Source organism: Maylandia zebra, linkage group LG6 (genome assembly GCF_041146795.1).
Source record: "Maylandia zebra isolate NMK-2024a linkage group LG6, Mzebra_GT3a, whole genome shotgun sequence".
Taxonomy (NCBI): Eukaryota; Metazoa; Chordata; class Actinopteri; order Cichliformes; family Cichlidae; genus Maylandia; species Maylandia zebra.
Genome location: NC_135172.1, coordinates 21,467,579 through 21,488,141, shown reverse-complemented (window position 1 = coordinate 21,488,141; position 20,563 = coordinate 21,467,579). Strand labels below are relative to the sequence as shown.

Here is a 20,563-nt window from a genome sequence, read left to right as displayed (position 1 = left end):
ATGCATGGTATGTATTAGAAACAAATTCCTTTCATCTGTGCTAAGGTGCTGCCGAATATACAGCACAGAGCATCTACAGTTACACAACTAATGACCTGTAATGCAACTATTAGTGGATAAACAACATGAAAATACAGGTGAATACACATGAACGACAAGATACACATATACTGTACCATGGTAAATGCACATAAGGTTAAACACATTTTTAATGCATATAGATATCACCCACTGCTCATAATATCTGGAGGCTGTTATGCAGATGTGAAGCCTTGGAAAGCAGAAATACTTCAAGCACATGGTGTCTGATTCATAACTCGAGCATGAAGTAATTGGATCTAATATTTGAATGCTGTGCTTAATGTCCTGATGAAGAGTCCATCAGAAGACATTATTTTCCCTTGATTTGAACTATGATTTTGCTCCACTGTATGAAAATCTGAACCAGAAAGTATAAAAACAGGAATCAGTAAATACAAATGCTGAAGGTTTGGGACGTTAGCCAGCAATCCAACCTGTCAATGACTGGAGATGCCTCTTTTTTATCTTCTATAGCTGACTGTAATTTATTTTTATAGCATGAACTCACAGCATAACTCATCTTTAGTACTTTAATCCGACAATGTTATACTTGGGATTCTCTTCGCTTAAGTGTTTGGTGATCATAGAAAGGAAAAAAACAAACGTTTTATTGTAAGAAACCTCCAGAGGTAGGCTGGCAGAGAGCGGTCATCTGCAAAACAAAAGCAGAGAGAAGTAAAATGAGCAGCGATAAACCACAAACAGACAACAAGTAGACAACAAGTATTCCCGGATATACACAGGTGGCACATAAAAATGTAAAGACATATTAAAAGCTTTCAGCTTTGAAGTTGGGTAATAAAAATGTCAATGATGACAACAAAATTAAGTCAGATCAGGTTGAGATTTAGTCATAAAAGAGGTCTGGCAATTAGAGCTTTAATGTGAAAGTTTTCCAAACAACATGAGACAAATAACACAGCTTCAAAGATGTTAAATTGTCTGTGACCAAATTCCAAAATTATTTGGTAAGCGTGGAGATTTATGAGAAGACATGTCAAACACATGGACTCATGTACACAAACTATCAAAAGGGCCGTGGCGGCCAGCAGCCAAGAGTATATACGCACACATTGGTCTCGGATTAACTGACATTTAACCTGAAATGTCACAATTGTAAAGCAATGCTTATGTATTGTAGAGCTGAGAGTGTTTCTCCCATGTGTTTTCCTTATTATTATCTATCTGTCTATTTGTCATGATTTTGTAATGTCAGAATTATTTTGGAAACCTGATGCATAACTGACAATGAGATGTGGGAATATTCACACACTGAGAACGGAGCAGATTATAGTTCAGGTGGAAACATCTTGTATCATTTTGTTTTATTTATGTGTTTATTTTTTGCATTTTTTTTTAATTCTCCTGTTTTTTGTCAGACTGGTTTTTAAAAGAACAATTTTTCTCTTTAAAACATTTGAATGAAACATGTAAATCTAACAACGTTTTTTTAAATATGAAAGGAAAAAGCAGTGAGACTAAAGTGGTGACTGTATATCAAATCTGCCAGTAAATAACTTAAAAGGATATATTCTTTTAAATTCATAAAAGACAGAAAAGCTCCGAGAGAGAGGAGGGAAAGGTGTGCAGTAAAACACTTATAGGTATTTCAGTTCTTTTTAACATTGTTGGAAAGTTCTTGTCAGCGATTTTAAAATGCTGAGAATCTGAAGCACATACACAGGTTAATGTGAATATACTGTTGTGGATGAAAAGCAGCCATAATTTGACTTGTCTTGACACAGATTCTATTTACAACACGTTGTATAGTGCCTCCCTGGCTCATTGGGCTGCTGTTACATGCACTGTGGTATTTCCATTAAGGACCAATGCAACTGTTTAATAACAGCACAGATATAGAGAGCTGACAAAAAGCAGCGGTTGAACAGGCAGGGGGCCCAGAGTTGGCAGGGACATTTCATCTGTTTGAATAACCTATGATGTAAAAAATATTCTTTTCTTGGACCATACACTGTTGCACAAGAAAGTCATGGAAAATAATAAATGTGAACCTTGCTATTATGTCAAAATAGAAATTTTGCCAGTTCAAACGATCGCTTCAGTGGCCACAGACTGCAGATTTAAGAAGATAAGAACACAATAATCAGCCTCCAGGCTTAGATATTACAATACGTCTGATTTAGTGCTGGCTGTGTGCACACATGGCTGCATGTGTGCATTCGTAGCAGTCCTTAGTATCCACTCTCTTAAAAAAAATAGCAGGTCATGACCCAAAACACAGTGTGAGCTTTAAGGGAATCCAGTTATCCATGCTAGAAATAACTACAAAGTAACTATCCTAATTTGCTCAAGTACTGTGAGTGTCATATCACCAAAAAGTAAATGCATTTCATCGTAACTCAACATTTCATGACCTGTCATATTTATCTTGTGGCCTTTCTGGAGCAGTAGCAAATGTTAAGTTGGCAACCAGTGGACTAAACTAACCAACTGCATAAAGTAGTGAAAACTTACCCCACCACCACCTCCACCTACAACAGTAAATTATCTTCACACCACTACTGACATAAATAAAATGAATGTGAGTGATACATCCCAGAAGGACAACATTATTTCAGAAAAAGTAACGACTTTCCTACTTTAAGTGCACTAATGTAACACTTTCTGCTCAGATTATTGCGCTTTTACTCAACTAAAGGATCACAGTTTTTCTTCCACCACTGGAATACAGATGTGGCTATCTCATTAACGCAACCTGTACCACCACCGCTTTTGCATTCAGATGGAGTGTGTCTAAAATGTATTTTACTGCATATGCTGCCTACTATTCCCTGCATACTATTAAAGCTTTAATCAACTTCTAATTGCAGGATTTAAGTTAATTCCTTAACTTCTGGTCTCGTGCAGACTGGAATAAAAGAGAACTCACAATAAGACCCAGTGACACAAAGGGTTTTTTAGTGGTTCAACCTGGTTTTCTGGGAATTTTTCCCTTAGCTGACAACATATTTGTTTTCATGGTGAGGATATGCAAATGATAAAAGACCAAGACAGAGACAGAAGAGACAAATAAAAATCACTGGAGCATCGTCATTTTTTTTTCAGCTCCATGTAAGTGTGATGCAGAAGGCTGTGTGATCAAGTCATGAGGTCTGCTTGCTTGAGAAGACTTTATTTCTCTGCCACAGAGAATGATATGAGCCATACCAACCCAAATTACATTTGTGATTTACATGGTGCAAACACGGGCACAAAATCAAAGCCTTCCACTGAATCATTTAGCATATTTTTTCTAGCTGCCAACCTTATGGGTAGTCAAACCTGTCTGCGTAAACGCCTTCATTTGTAATTTTTGCTGACACACACTGGAAAGTGCAGACCCAGTGACAGTCACTCTCTCATTAGCAGGTTTTTGGAGACTCCAGAGCCTGTGGGTGGCCTGGAACTGGAGAAAAGAGCTTTCGTTTTGCATCTACCTCTTCTTTCCATGGAGATTTGAAGTCTCAAGTCACCCTGAATTTACCCTTTCCAGCGTCTGTAGAGATTTTCTTTGCTGTTTATATTTTCAAAAAATGTATCCAGTATTTCAGCAAACAGAAACCTTATCCAAACAAAGGCAAAGGTAGGGCTGAGTTATTACATTCCATCAAAAGCACATGTGGAAAAAAAGGGACTGGACACTCGCTATATTGAAAGCACAAACTTTGGAAAGGGCGATGCACAGGGTTGGTGCTGAATACGCTGCTGCTTTTTACTTTCAAGAAATGTGAGAAAATGAGTTGCGGTGTGTGTTACCATCTTAAATTGAAAAATGTAGTCAAATATCCATAAAAATGGGCACATATTATGGAAAGGTTTTTAGTTTTTTTAAGCTAAAGTTTAAATAATTTTTATTGTTATTATAAGAATAATACTGAAAGTTATAACAGCAGAAGAAGACAGCAAGAATACCTTTGAGATTCTACACTTTTTTTTTACTTCAAAAAAATATGCATAGTGAACATCTGGTTAACACATTTACATAACTGGTCACTCCCAAATGTTTCCACAGCTAATGACTGAGGGAAAAACTGTACATGACTGAATATTATTTATTAATTTTCAAAGAAGACTAATAAAGTTCAGCAGCTAATTTACAATTACGCACACGGACCAGATGTTTATGAATTTTTACTGAATAAATATGAGAAGAAGCGTTTATCTTGGATTGAGGACTGCATTTTAGTGTAAATGGATACTGACAGTAGTACTGGGAAATTTACTGCACAACACTTGTAAATCACAAATAATATTGTAGTTGATATATTGCAGCACAACTTTCATAGGGCCACGTGAACCTAACATCTGGTTCAAACTGTCTGTAACAACTTGAACAAAACCCTCCAACTAGTTTGCATGGGATTATTGTTAAGACAGTTTTCAACACCTCTGACATCAGGCTTTTTAACATTTTTGTAAGTCATTTTGAAAAATGAAAAAAGTCCCCTGGCTAGTAAGTAGAAGTGCATTTTAGACTTAATGAGGCATACGGAAAAGAACAATAGCTCCAAAATGATGCTGCTGCATTTGAAGTTTTGCAAAGTCTACATCTCCTGTTAGAGATGATGGAAAAAACATGTTGCTTGGGAACGGTCAAAAAGGATTGTACAATTATGTTCTCGAAATTGTGAGTATTGTTTCAAAGTAGCCTCTTAAAGAGCTTTCATCACATGTTGGCACTTTGAAGTAGTAAAAACAGTGATCGCATCTAGAAATGTCAGTATTATTTTCTATATCTCTTTTTAACCCTTGTGTACACAGAACATGCTATAAAGATGTTGGCTTGATGTAATCAAACATATGCTGCGCATTTTTACTGTATTTCTTTGAGCATATCAAAGACTTTTGTCTAGAGTTAACATCTGCAAAGCATCAGCCTATAATGGCTTTTAAGAAGTCTTATTTGTATTTCTGAAAAAAGCACAGTGGTGCTTGTACAGGACAGGTTTTACTCATAAAAGACAACTGTAGTCACTTTCATAGCACGTTCACAGAAAGTCTTCCTAACACGCTATCCCATCATGTCAGAAAGTAAGTACACCCTGTGATACAATAGTTTTTAGAACCACCTTTAACTTCAATAACTAGTTTATCAGTCTTTCAGTTTGTTATGGAGGAATTTTGACCAATTCTTCATTTTATAACATTGCTTCACTTCACTGAGGTTTGTGGGCATTTATTTATTCATTCATTTCACTCAGACTGTGGTTTTGACTTTGACCAGGTCATTGCAACACCTTGATTCTTTGTTTTTCAGCCATTCTGTTGTAGATTTGCTGCTGTGATTTGGATCACTATTGCACAGCCTTAATTCAACCAAGCTTTAGATATCAAATGGCCTCACATTTGACTCTAGAAACCTTTTGAATACAGAAGAGCTCATGATCAAGACAATGACTGCAAGGTGCCCAGATCTTGTGGCTACAAAACAAGCCCAAATTATGACCTCTCCACCACAATGGTTGACAGTTGGTATAAGGTGTTTGTGCTGATATGCTTTGTTTTGCTTTCACCAAACATGGCGCTGTGCATTATGGTCAAACATCTCAACTTTGGTTTTGTTCGCCCACAGGATATTGTTCCAGAAGTCTTGTGGTTTGGTCAGAAGCAACTATTGCAAACTAAAGTTGTTCTGCTACATTACTTTTAGGGAGAAGAGAATTCTTGCCGGCAACCCATTCCAGATCTTTTTATTGTTTTTAACGGATGGATGTATAGATGGTATTGAATAGGTCTGACCTTTCAATTTATTTACATACAATTCAAGTGTATTTATATAGCACCAGATCACAAAGACAGTCATCTTAAATCCCTTTGTAAGGTTAAAAAAACAAAAACAAAAAACCCCTAAAATAATACAGAGAAACCCCCAACAATCAAAAGACCCGCTTTGAGCAAACACTGGGGGACAGTGGGAAGGAAAAACTTCCTTTTAACAGGATGAAACCTCTGGCAGAACCAAGGCTCAAGGAGAGGCAGCTGCCATCTGCTGTGACCTGTTGGGGGTGAAGGGAGGAAGACAGGACAAAGACATGCCGAGGAAGACAGCCAGAAATTAATAATAACTATTGATTAAACCAAGTGGTGTATAAAACATACAGAGTGAAAACAGGTAAAGGAAGAAGAAATACTCTGTGCATCATGGCAAACCCCCAGCAGCCTAGACCTAATGCAGTATAATTAGGGGACTGTTTAGTTAGGGGCCAATCCAGCTCCTAACTATATGCTTTCTCAAAAAGGAAAGTGTTAAGACTAATCTTGAAAATAGAGAGGGTGTCTGTCTCACAAATCCAAACTGTCAGTACGCAGCATTTAGGACAAAGTGATAATAGTCCAGCTTATAAGTAATAAATGTGTGAACCAGTTTTTCAGAGTTACTTTGAGACAGGATATTTCTCATTTTAGAGATGTTGTGCAAATGCAAGAAAGCAGTCCTACATATTCTTTTTAACTTGTATCCTGGTCAAGAAAGACTCCAAGATTCCCTACAGTGTTCGTGTGGGGAATCTGGTAATGCCATTTAAAGTAAGTATCTGGTTGGACATCACATTTCTAAGATTTTAGGGTCAAATACATCTTCAGTTTCATCTAAATTTTTAAGCCAGAAATTAGAGGTCATCCAGGTTTTTATGTCTTTAAGACATTCCTGCTGTTTAACTAATTGATGAGTGTCGTCTGGCTTCATTGATAGATGCGACTAGGTATGGTCTGCATAGCAGTAAAATGCTATGCTATGTTTTTGAAAGTTAATGCCCAAGGGAAGCATGTATAATGTAAACAGATTTGGTCCTAGTATGGAACCCTGTGGAACTCCATAAGTACCTTAGTGTATGAAGACGACTCTCCATTTACATGAACAAACTGGAGTCTGTTAGATATCATTTAAACTACTGGAGCGCAGCACCTTTAATTCCTGGAGTATGCTCTAAGAATTAAAGCTACTTCTCATCAGCTGGGATTTCCTCTCCTAAGAAAGCCATGACATTGTATTTGCTGTTCTGAATGCTACAAGCTAGCAAAATGCCAAAACATATGAATTCATAGAGGTGTCCAAACTTGCTGATGATCAATTAATAAAGATCAATTAATAAAGTACATTTGATTATCAGCTGTCGTTATTTTTTGTTTCTTTGTTTTTAAGATGACTGCAAGTCCTGTGAAAACTTTCTTTTTCAGATAACTGTAAATAAACTTTTTTCATATTGAAAATATTTTTAAAGCCTTAAATATAGTCTTCTAATTCAATTAAAACATTGTAAAGAAATATATCATCTTACTGTAAAGCTGTAACAGTTTAGCAAGAAATTTCTGCAACTGTGTTTTGGTTATGTTCTAGTTTTGCACCAATAAATAATTTTCCTTTTTTAATTTCCTAGATTAGTTTTTATTTTCGGTATATCTTGGTAGTCACTATTAAATTGATAAGACTTAAAACTTATTTTTTTTGTTTGCATTTGTAATAGGTTGGTTTCAAATTATATAAGAGGTGACGACATGCCAAAACTCACCCCATCCAAAGATTGCTATCAGTGTAACAAAGCAAACATTTCAAAGGTTTATGCATGAAGATATTTGAAAGACCATTTATTTAACACACATATAACTTTGCTTTTATTTATAACAAATAAAATAATGTCCACACCTTTAATATCTAAAGTAAGATTTTCAGGGGCAAAGCCTGAATAAATTTGAGGGTCATGTCAGGAAGTGCATTCAGCATCTTTGCCAGATCAAATATCCGTTGGCTGTCCCAACCCCTCAGGGAAAGGGTTTTTTTTTAGCTATCAAAATGCATTATACGGTGTTTAATTTCCTGTTGTCATTGTAAGAATTCAGCATAAGAAGCAACACGATAAGCAAAAACAAGGCCCGTGTACTAGGAATACAAAATACATTCTTTTATTAATTCATCTTTGTAAATACATGAAACAGATCAATGCAGTGAATTCACAGAAACATCATTTCGTTGGATGCAAATCTTGAAACCATTTACACACAATTTACACAACACATTTTGGATTTTGATGCTCCCTATTTTAGGAACCATCCTTTTGATGCATTCAGTTTGTGATATCAGTCCATGCTATCTAAGCCTTTACCCCTTATCTACACCCACAACTTTAATCGATTTCAGTCTATCCAACTGTGCTTGTTTCTTCTGACATTACTCTTCTCACCTAGATCATTTTGCTATAACTTTTAGGATTCCTTTGTTATTATATGTACATGATATACATTGGTTCTTAAATACATTTGCTTTGCTTCCAGTCTATTTACAATATTAGAGCTTATTGGTATTTTAATGGTTACAAAATATATGTACTTGATGCTCTAAAAAATGTCTTAAAGCGAAAGGAGGCAAATGTTATATTGATTTGTAGGTAATGAGTGGTTATTTAAAGCACTGACACCAGGGGAGAAAAAGCATTGCTTCACATCCATTACACCATAAAACTCAATATTTCATCAAAAGAAAGTATCCAGTCGTATTTTAAAAGCAGAAAACTAAAGAGGGCTGTGTGCCATCAACAAGCCATTCGTTTTAACTGCAGTTCTCTTTAAAAACATCAGATTTGTGGAGCATTTTGCTTTCTAAAGGGAAAAATTGCGATTCCAACATATCCCTGAATCCCGTTTGTATGATTTGAAAAGCAGAACCATTCCGGTATTGAAACCACCAAGTCTGCAGCAAAGGACTACCTCAGTGCAAACAGTTTTAACCCGCACAGTTGTATCACAATAGATTACAGCTGTATCCTACATCAAACAAGATTCTCACAATGAATACAATACTTTATCTCTCTTCTTGTGGCTAAAAATAGGGTGACAAGCGAATGCCCCAGACGAAACTCATCATTCCAAAGCAAATGTTCTTTCTGTCTTTGGTGTAAGAGGCACACACACACATCAGGGAATGTATATTTGTTCTTTGGACATTGTTGCTGGTTGTAAATGCTTTGCGTAGCAAAAGCTGGGTTCGATCTTAAAATAAGTACTAAAGTTGGCAAACAGACAGTATAACATGCCAAAATTCTGATCCTATGAGTGTCACATGCGACATTATTTAAAGCTAACTGACTTCAGAGTTTGGTAGAGCATGTACTATTCAGTAAAAATATGGCTTTTGTGTTAATAGTCCTTCGGCTTCGAATATCATAAGCTGGAGGTTTAAGGAAAGACTGCTATGACTGTTGCTGCTATCTACAAAAAGTCCACACCTATCACAGCATCAGCTGACAAACTCTGCGGTTCCCTGATATTCACAAGAATGTGTAAAATGTTGGTTTTTCTTTGGGGTTCAAAGATTATTCTGTCAACTGGTTCAACAATGGTAAATGATTAATGATTGATACTTCTGATTATAACTGTGATCATAAGAATACAAAATAAAATATCTCCTGGTCACAGCATCCTATAAGCTCACTAATCTCTCAAAACCGTGAGTGTGTTTGTGTGTGTTTGTGTGTGTGCGTGTGTGTGAGGGTGCGTGGTTGTTATGTGGGGTGCAGGGATGGACCACTCACAGAGAACACATTAAAGCATTCCCATTTGCCCTCCGTTTGCAGAATAGCGAGCCTGAAGCCGCATCTGTTCTGTCTCTTGTCAGTCTCTGTCTTTTCCTTCTTTTCAGTACCGCCACAACCCATCCTTAAAAAAAAAAATCCCCTCACACATGGAGACGGAGGCCTTTAAGCCGACAACAGCTGCCTTCTGCTTCAGATCTTCTGGCACATGTGGAGTCTGGACTTGGACGAAGAGGTGGCGTCTTTCCACACCTTGCAGGAGAGGCCCTTGGCACAGTCACAGCGCTGGAAGAGTTCCAAGCCGTGAGTGCCTTTCTTCCTCTGCTTGGTGCACACTTCTCCCTGCCTCAGCACCGGTTTGCAGATTTTTGTCCAGAAATGGCGGGCGCAGCAGTAGCCGTCCGAGCAATCGGAAGAACGCAAGCATGGGTCACCCTCGTGACCTAGAGGAAGAAAGCAATAAAAATATATGACCAGTGATAAACCGACAAACAATAAAATGCAAACTTTGCATTAAACTGGCATATTTGCACTTGGAAAAACATAAACCAAAAAAAAAGCATGTTCACATATTAATGTTTAATACTGTTTTTAAATTGCAGGTCAACAGCGAAAAGCAGACTGTTTTCCACTGGTTTAACATCACTGAGTTTCTGGGTTGAGTTTATTCAAGTGGCAACCTGCACCAGCCTATTATAATGTAATAATGTGTAAGGAGAGCGGGTGAGTCAAGTACAAGTAAAACCAAATGGCCTCATTTATGGCAGATTTAAGTAGTGCTCTTATTTCCACAATCATTTTAGCATTGGAGCCTTGAGGGCGTATTTATAGTGTAGTAATTTAAGTGTCTTATTAAACAGATTACTATATTGATAGTCCATTACTTGGCTTAAATCAGGTGACATGACTGCTAAGAACAGGTCTCTGTGAGTTATTTGCCTTAATTATGCCAAAGTTGCATTTTGTGGATAAAACTGGTGTATCATGGAAGGTGTCCTATCAATGAGACTGTTTGTATGGATTTAAGTAAGTGCAGAAACAGCAAAGGCATTGTGTTTTTTCTTTCCTTCTGGGATCTCCACGCTTAGATTGAGACACAGACACATGGGCAGAGGGGAAATGAGGGGCATATTTTGGTGCACTGCAATACCCATGAGTACTTTAGGGGTTTCTTAAAGTTGACAAGAAAACAATTCAGCCAGACCAGGATAGGAAAGGGACAGAGCAAATCTAACATTAGAGGGAAAGTAATGATGATAAAAGATAATGTCTTGATATCACTCGGTTCATACTGGACATGCTTTGCTGTCAGATCTCACCTTTTAGAGAATGCTTGGCCTGTCCCTTTCCATTCTTCCCACCCTTCCAGCCGTGGTCTTTGGAGGAGAGCTTGATATGTTCATCTGATGGTGAGATGTGAGGCGAGATCACGCTCTCAGAGATGGGGACACAAATGACTGTAAAAACAGGAGAAACATATATAGTTAACGAAAACGCCAATGCTGCTTAGTTTTTCAGGAAAACATGGCACAGACTGTTAAAGCTGAGCACATTAGCCTCTGTGAAAGGTCTCTTAAATGGATGCTTTCAGTGCATAATGCAAAGAACTCCTATATGTGTTAGTGAGCTATGTTGATTTTAAACAAAGAGCAGTTTCAGCGCAGCCTCTGCACACATTCACGCTATTCACACTAAAACATGTGACCACTGATTCTTAACCTCTGGGCCTCAATTGAATACAGTTCAGCTATAGTTCAGGGTTCTGTCTGAAAGCATGTGTTCAACATTATTTAAATAGATTGGCTCTATAACTAAGACCCGCCTTTTCAAGAACATTTGAATAAAACCAGAAATCGAATTTTCACGATAGTGCCCTGCAGTCATAACGTAATTGAAACTGAAATGCGCTACAATCATGCACGTGTGTGTGTGTGTGTGTGTGTGTGTGTGTGTGTGTGTGTGTGTGTGTGTGTGTGTGTGTGTGTGTGTGTGTATTCGTACAGTTACTGCAGCGGTTGCCAGGGCAGCACATAGCATCTCGATGACAGCGCTTCTTCCTCCTGCGACAGGTGAGGCAACGAGAAGGAGCCTGTTGAGGGCTGTGGCAGTAGCTGCCCACGCTGCACTCCTTGTCATTGCTGCAAGGGTACACCTGGATAGAGAGAGAAGATGTTATGTCCAAATATCTGTCTACCCAGTTTATGAAAGAACCTGTTATGTTGCGTGACTTTCTGGCAGCAGAATTTTGAATGATTGCCGTGGACAGCCCGATCTAAAAACCATGCCTCACATAACTTCCATTGGTGAGGCGACGTGTTTAATTGAAATGCTCCCTGGTGCAGTTTGAGCTATGCTGATGCCAGTTCAGTTGCAGGTTAAATACCCACTTACTTCAGTTATGTTAAAAGCACATTAAAAGTGCTCGCAAGTTCTTAAAACACATTTTATGAAAAAATAAACAGAAAATGCTGCCTTTTGTTATTTGACTTTGATGTATTTGCCTAAGTGACATCAAGCAATATAAAGCACATGCACATATGGCTGCAGTGTAAACACAATTCCCTTAATTGCATCTGCAGGGTCGTTATTTTCTTCTTTAGAAAGGCGCACATCAGGCCAGAGTCAGAGAGTACCCATTGGGCATGCGGTTCCCTTGGCAACACTGATCCTGTCAGCATCCGAACTCATTTTATACCTCTTTTTACTGGGCCACTGGAACATCTTGAGATGGTAAACTAATCTGTTATCTCCACCCTTTATTTTTAATTTAACATGGCATATATTTTCTTGTAAAGATTTTGTGTCTCCCACATGTCATCACCCTCTGGATGTCTACAGAGTGCTGTGGTGCACATGGCATCACTGTTTAAAAGCGTTAAAGCTGATAGTTTTTTGCTCAAAGTATTGAGATACCTTTCCTATACCTTTCCAAAAGTCACGGCTGCAGCAAGCTAAAACAGTCAAGCCAAATGAATTTCACGTTACATCCAGGGGTCTTTGCAGAGACCCCTGATAACAAGAACACCTGATCCACCCCTGCAAAGGTGGTAGGTCTGTTCTTTCTAATCTGCAGCTGGGTCTTCAATTACTTTGCAAAATTATTGATTTAAGCTGTTCAACAAAGTTTCGTTTGGACCAAATACAGGACCTAGGAAAGAGCGAACTGAAGCCCAGGAGTTGTGTTTATTCGCTGTGTTACAGCTTCTTGCTAATGTACATGCCAGTGTCTGGTTGGTAGGTAAGCCTCTTGCATATTTTCCACCCTCTCATGAGCTAATCAGCAGCATTTCCCATTGCTAGTCACCTCAGAGTTGAGATTAGTTTAACATGTCACCCACCCACTTTGTGTCGCTTATTTCTCTGGTTCCTCCAGTTGTTAATTCAACTTTCTGAATAAAGAATTCTAGCTGGATTTTGATTGAAATACAGCAAATTCATATTTCTGAAAAGTAAGTTTAAAAACATGTGTTATTGTTTTGCAAGCCGAAGCTAAATTCCGCTCACTTTCTTTGTAATTACTGGGTGGCCCAAAAGACCCAAAACCTTAGCAAATTAACCCAAGAGTATCCAAGTAAATGGCTAGATACCAGTGGGGGTATGTGGTCAAACATATTGTTCAGTTTGTTGTTTGTAGATTGTTTGTTTTGGGTGAAATTACTACAGGCTGCGGTCCTTCTATACCAAGTTTAAGGGGAAAATATGCTGTAGGGATTAACTCGTCTATTACTGAATGTTTCTTTTTTTTTTTTTTCCGTGGGCAAACAATACAGCTATTAAAATGACCAAACCAAGGCAAACCACTTCAGTTTCTCTCAGTATTCCCTAACTGTTCACAGGCTTAATGGGGCTACATTTCGGTAGCCAATCACGCTCCTTTACAGTTCATTTGCCTTTGTTTTTGCTTTAGCATTTCTTGTTTTTACACCAAAAGCCTGAGAAATATTATGTAGCCAAGTACACAAGAGCTTTTACGTCTTTTCCCTAATGAAGGGACCACACAAAGAAGGCATAAAACTAACTATCCGTAGCAGTGAGAAGTGCAATTAAACCCAAGCTCAGTCTTCTGATAACAAGCGTGTACACCGACATGAGACTCTCTTTATTGGAACCACTGTCTTGATATAATTCCATACACATGCAAGTCCCATTGTCATTAGACTTGGAGCAGGAGCAAAGGAGTTTGGTGCAAATTGTAACACAAATCAAAGAACTTTGCTGACAAATGGAATAATGTCACGAATTTGAGCCGAACTCATCAACGCAGGGGGACATTTTAAACAGCTGCAGGAAAGGCTCACATCCACATCTGAGGGGACGCGCGCGCACACACACACACACACACACACACACACACACACACACACGAAAAAGAAAGTTCAGGTCACTGTGTTTCTGCACATCATTCTTTTATTTCCAACCATTCGGTTTAATTTGGAGGATAAGCTAAGATATGAAGTGGACCACATATTTGCACAACAGAACACCTATTCACGCATAACACCAAAGCTAAGATCAAATGGAATCTACTATTAATCACGTTCGCTGAAGACTGACATAAGCACACGATGTTTTGGTGGCGCTCCGCTGCCAACACAACATCCACATTTCCCTGGCACTGCATTGACAGATTTGATTTATTTGGTTTACCACTGACAAACATGGAAGAGTCAACATGTGAGTGAACATAAAAGAGGTTTAAATCAGAGCAAAATCATTACAGCCGCAGTAAATATAACAAACTCCTTTTGGGGGTATGAAGGTCAGTACAGAGAGGTCTACCATCCCCAAAAGAGCGGGCGCCGTTCCAGACGTCGATGTACACCACATGTTTAAATCAGCTATCGACAATATCAATATTTCAGCACATTAAAAGTTGTTACTCATGTGCTTTAGCTTCAGAAAGTGAACAAGATTAGACTTGCTGGAGGTTTGCCATGCTGACTTTCTCAGACTGGAAACACATGGATGCAATGATGTAGCCGTAGAAAAATGAGCTGAAATATTCAGCTGAACGCTCATCTATCATTATGACAGATTCCCGTAATGCAAATGATTAACATTGCTGATGAAAGCAACAAATCCTTGGTGCTTTATGGATTCCCAAAATTTCTTAATTACTACAAGGTTAAGAACTGCTGTCAGGATGTGGAGAGGTCATATTTGTGCGTAAGCAGGAGGAAACGCTGAAAATTTCACCTCATCGATTGTTAAGATACGAACCCGCCCTGTCAGCACTTCTGAAGCTCATTAATAAACACAGTATGGACTTTTCCCAGCTCCCAGTCTTTGTACTAAGCCGAACTAATAACCTCCTGGCTTCACCTCTCTATTTAACGCACATTAAGTCGGCATTGATTCCTCAAAACAAACAACCCCAAACTGTTCCTCCCAGGTTTTTACAAACTACTGCTGTTATAATGAGAAATAAACTTTCCCGCTCAACTGTGGAGTTCAGTTTCTCTGCTAGCTCCTCTTTTAAAGAAATACGGACATTGCCGTGGACTCTCAAGAAAAGAATTTGCTGGAAATGTGGACTGAACAGAAGTTCAAGTTTTCTTTTTCTCTCCTGACAAGAAAAAAATTCTGGTTATCTAAAGAAGACAAATGGATCCAGACGTGCAGCAGTACTTCATACTACCTGCATTCAAACCTATCTGTCTTTCTGAGCTAGCAGGTTTGCATCGATCACAGTACACGGGGCACTGTGGGAATGGGGCTCACCTCTTCCATCATGTCTCAAACTGCAAGACAATCCTTTGAAACCCAATGATATGAGGCCGGCCCCCTAAATCACAGCTGATAAACTTGCCTTATCTTGTCATGTTTTAAAACGCCTCTTTTGCAACATCTGAGGGACAGGGTTTCATTTTGGGATGCATCTTATTAATCTCAAATCGCTTTTTTTCCCCTGTTGCTCCCTTATTTTTCCTTAGACAGCCTAGCAACATAAAAGAAGAGCCTTGGATCCTGCATAGGAAGTGGGTTGAGCACTCTGTACTGTGCAGCCTCTCATGGTATGCTGGTGAGACGATAAAGGAAGAGACAGACGGAGGGCAATAAGGGAAGCCCCCGGCCCTGTCTCGTGTTGCTCTCGTGCTGGTAAAGCTCTACGGCTTTGAAGAGGAACCTTAAATGTGCGGGAGCAACAATCTCCAAGGGATTTACTGCAGGATATACAGGGCTTTGAACCCTCTCTGCCAGTCTTTGGATCCCCTATTTACCTCTCTACAGTCATTCCAAAGTGCTGATATAATTCAACGGAAGAGCCCGGTAATGCATAAAAAAAAAAATAACACCAAGAATGTCTCCTCTCCTCTATGTCTAGAACCTAGGCAGAACCAAGAACCAGTATGAACGCTGGAAAGCAGCAGTGGAACAACATAACAGAAGGGTAATTTAAGCCCTTAGACTCCAGCTCTTTATGATCAACTGACAAAAAAGCAAAAAAAAAAACCCTCAAAGGTAATGTGAGAGAATAACAGACAAGAGGTTGGATGGGCCAACAAAATAATGGGCCAACATCAGCTGACAGGTTTGTTTGTTTTTTGTTTGTTTTTGTTTTTGTTTTTTTTAATAAAATTGCTACAATTGTTCCCCCAGACTTGTGTTTTTATTCTTGTGATCTGGACGATGAAGCTCAAACTTGCCAAAAACTGTATATTAGAAAAAAAGAAGTGAATTGAATTCTTCATCTACTTTGAACATTTTCTAAGATCAGATCAGATAGCACATGAGGGCATGGAGAAATGATGTATTTTATTGCTTCATTTGGAGCACTTGTAAACCTCACTGCTGAATGGAACGGTGATATTGACCTCCAATGCAAACACTAATAAAACATAAGGCAGAACTGCAGTCTGCTGCAAATGGCAAAGATCACCTTTATGAACCATGACATTAGTGAAGTCTCTCTTTTTCATGTAACTATTGACTATAACATCCCTCTGCCACCCAAATCATTTTTAGCATCTTTTACAGTTTTTAAACACACTAAGTTAAAGAAATTAGCGTTATTTCCTTCCACTTATTTTGCCTGGAACAAAAAAAAAAGTTGCAACAAAGCTAAAGCACTGTCTTAGGCATCCGCCCTCTTTGCTTTTTGTGCTCCTTCAGAGCTCCAGCTCATAACCTGAGGCAGTGAATGGTGTTAATGAGTGGCAGCGGCCTTAAAGAGTCAAACAAACGATGTCACTGAATAAACAAACTTCATTTGCCCTGAAAGCACAGACGGCCGCTATCAGATAACATAGGGAAGACTGCACACAAGTCACTCATACAAACCATGTCCTCAGACACAACTCGGCCTCTTTCATCACTCAAAACACATGTGTTTATAACCATATCCCTTTGAGCAGTAGGATCCAGAGTCTCTAAAAACTAGGCCTTCCTTAAGTTAAGTATACATTCTGAGTTGATCTTAGTCATTGCACCCATAGCAAGGCTCACAGTCACTGTACGCGAGCGGTGTCTTCAAAGGCTATCGGGGGAAAGCGAAAAAGTGCTCGATAGTAATCTGGGAGGTATGCTGCTTTAAAAGGTGTAATCTTGTGAAATAAGAGGTGCACAGGGTCTCTTCTCTCATTAACAAGTTGAGTTACAGTTAAGGTGGTCTCCACACAAGAACCCTAATGGTTCCGGCTCAAGGGCCTCATGGTACCCGAGGGACCCACATGCTGGAAAACCTGCAGAACTGAAGACTAAAACACACATAAGCAGTCACATCTTTTCTCTCTTTCTCAGCTCATTAGGATTCTTGAACAATCATTTTTGGCTCGGGGAGAAAGGCTACATTTTAATAGAGAGAGTCTCAGGAGATTGCTTGTTAAAAGTAAACCCTCTGGTGAATTCAATAAAGCAACTAGTTAAGGCCGACTGACCGGCTGCCGTTTTACAGGCACGTTATGCACGAATGCCGCCAGAGTGTTGGTTCCCTTGTGGGTTCAGAGGTTACAGTGGTGCGCGCTGCCTGCCCGTGCTATCCATTTCTGTTGGTTCCCTTCCAAGAAGCCCAGAGTGCCACCCACGAACACTGGCTGTCAAGGTCTTGGAGGTTTTGGCTTTGTCGGTTTTACTCCAGTCAGGCTGACGTGTAAGGGACGAGACAAAAGGAAAACACTCAGCTGTTTGCCCCGTCTGTACACGCAGGAATTCCTAACGCCTTTCCTGGTTTGTGCGTGATTAATGTCACCCTTATCATCAACCTTTGTCAGCAGCTACAGGAAATCAAAGCACATTACGTTATCAAATGCTTCCTTTAACCCAAAAGCTTTGACCAACATTTCTTATATCCATCATCTGATGGGTACAAAACTAAATTACACCCTGGTTTCCTGCTACAGCCACTCATTGTATTCCAGTAATCTTCTACAAAGTGATGTAAAACCAACGTTTGGGGAGATTCCTGGTAATTTTCAGAATAATTGTTAACCTTGAGTGAGTTTCAGATCCCCAAACAGCTGTATTAAACTATGTAAAAGTGAACTGAAGTACTAAAGAAAAACTGCATTTTAAAATAAAAATGGATACAGTGGTAAATTGTTCAGATTGTCTTTCACATAACTTTCACAAACACTAATTTGCTAACTATCCTCACCAGTTGTGGCAAACTCAGCAGTATTACAATGCATTCATAACACAACAGCGCCAAAGTCTCCTCCTAAAACTGACGCCAAAAGAAAACTTGAGCCGACACATGCCCTTTTCCCCAATCTTCACCCGAGTGCTAAACTGACATATGAAAGTAGAGAGGCACCTCAAAGATGGAAATATAGGATGCCAAAAGCCTCAATAATGGAGATTTTGTGTGTGTGTGTGTGTGTGTGTGTGTGTGTGTGTGTGTGTGTGTGTGTGTGTGTGTGTGTGTGTGTGTGTGTGTGTGTGTAATTGTGCAAGCTAAGGTACAGATATTGCAGATTTACCCCAAAAAACTTGCAAAAACTGCATCCTGTTGTTCTCTTCTAAATTAATTGTGCAGGACATTTTTACTGAAACACAAACAAGACTTTGATTTATTACACTATATAATACAGCTATTTACAGATAGCCACTGCATGATGAGAGGCAGAAGGACAGTGCAGCTCACTCACTATCGTCGAGCCACAAGTCTTCGCTAAGGCCGAGCTGCGGCTGTTTCTTTACCACTCTTGAAAACCTCATAAATGATATTAGCCATCCTGGTTTGGACCCACCACACCATGACATTATACTTTTGTAACAGTGTGGTGGTTTCTGCACACACATATTGTTTTCCCTCGGTCCAATCTTCCAAACCATTGCAAAGGCATGAAAGTAAGCAGGCGCTCAAAATTGTGGTCTGGCACTGCAGCTTTTCCATAATTCTTCTGTATCAGCTCGATGCCTCCTTTTTCAAAACTAAGCATTTCACTGATATGCAAGACGATCAAAAAAAGGCAAGGTGTACAGGCCAAATGCAAACGAAGCAGGTGAGACCACTGGGGGGAGGGGTGTCCTGGAGATGTGGCAGTGCCATCTACTGCTCGCACACTATCTGCTATGCTTATTTTATACATACACGCCTGCCTTCCAAGCTGATTTAAACATCCACCTCTCAGGAATTATTATTTGTTGGATTGTGAATTTTCCTGGCCAATCCACAGGTTTAGATGTTCACAGTTTTTTTTAATCTCATATTTGCTCTCACAAGCACTCTCTACAGAAATGCGGCACTTTGTTGAAACAGTGGGGATCGATACCCCTTTGAATGGGTATAAAGTGGTTGGTAAGAGTGGCCCCACAGAATCTCATAATCCCAGCAAGCGCCTGGACCGCTTTAATGACACGCGGATCCAGACAGAAAATTACCCCAAGTGTTAACTTTTTCTCACTTTTCTGACGGCATTAATGATTTACTGTGGAAGTGTGCTGCACCCGACTGTGGCGTCAGGTTTGAAAGGCAATTAGGATTTATGAGGGGTCCAATCCTCCCAATTTCCAATAACGATCCACACATGACGCAGCTTTCTGAAGGTGTATATTACTATTTTACCCTTTAATTGTGCAAAGGAAAATGTTTCCCACTCAGCAATCATAAATTGGAAAAGGGGAACTCGTGGAAGAAAAGTTTTTGCTATTACGATTGTTTTTGTTGCATTTCATAAACTGTCTTCTTAGTAATACAGGGCAAAAAGTGCTCTGACATCTCCGCTGATATTTTCTCAGACAGTGAAATAACTGAAGTTACCTGGATGTTGTGTTTCTTGGTGACTGTTGCAGATCGGTTGGTTGCCGGTGTCGGTATTTCTTCCAACTGACCGGGTTTGATGGAATTCGCCTTCGGGCGCGCCTCTGATACCTGGGATGTCCCAGTCCTGAGCGCAGTGACGAGAAACACTACAACACAATATCTATTCCAAGCAGAGACGACCATCCTCAAAAAATACTGAAATATATGGAAAAAGGAAAAAAATAATTTAGTAGAAAAGAAAAGAAAAATAAGTTTCTCAATGAGACGTGTGCGCCCTGGCAGTGTCCATGCGTCACGCTTGTCAGACTGCAGTACACACAGTGGTGATGATGATGATGATGCCAAGTTTCTGGTCCTGAAAAGGTCAAATAATTTAAAGGACTGCCATTGAAGATTCTTTTAAAAGCAACGACACAAACAAACACGGGGAGCCAGGTGCACGAGTAAAAAAAATTATTTTTTTTGTATGAACCTAAACTGTTAAAATGCCGATGCTCTGAGGGTCAGACAGAAACTTGACAAGAGGTCTCCACTGTGCCTCAGTCTGGCTGCGAGTGAGCGCTTAGTCCTGTAGCCGGCTGTTTTATGATCTCGGATACTTTCTTTTTATAGGATTCTAATGAGTTTGCTTCCTCCGCCCCTATTCACAACTGACAAAGAATGAAACTGATCTGTGCGCTGCGCTGCTGCTCTCGCATTGTCGTCTGGACACCGGCACCAGGAGCTCCGTTGGGAAAAAGCTATAAAATTATAC

General features: G+C 39.4%; 1 protein-coding gene across 1 annotated transcript; it reads right to left on the bottom strand.

Annotated features, from left to right (window-relative positions):
* Window positions 1-9,696: 9,696 nt before the first annotated feature.
* Window positions 9,697-20,450, bottom strand: dkk2 (dickkopf WNT signaling pathway inhibitor 2). The gene is made up of 4 exons (XM_004549421.3): window positions 19,807-20,450; window positions 11,607-11,757; window positions 10,925-11,062; window positions 9,697-10,048 (listed from the first exon to the last, which is right to left on the bottom strand). Exons 1-4 carry the CDS (start codon window positions 19,990-19,992, stop codon window positions 9,798-9,800), a joined length of 726 nt encoding a protein of 241 aa, XP_004549478.2. The 5' UTR covers window positions 19,993-20,450; the 3' UTR covers window positions 9,697-9,797.
* Between the last annotated feature and the right edge of the window lie 113 nt (window positions 20,451-20,563).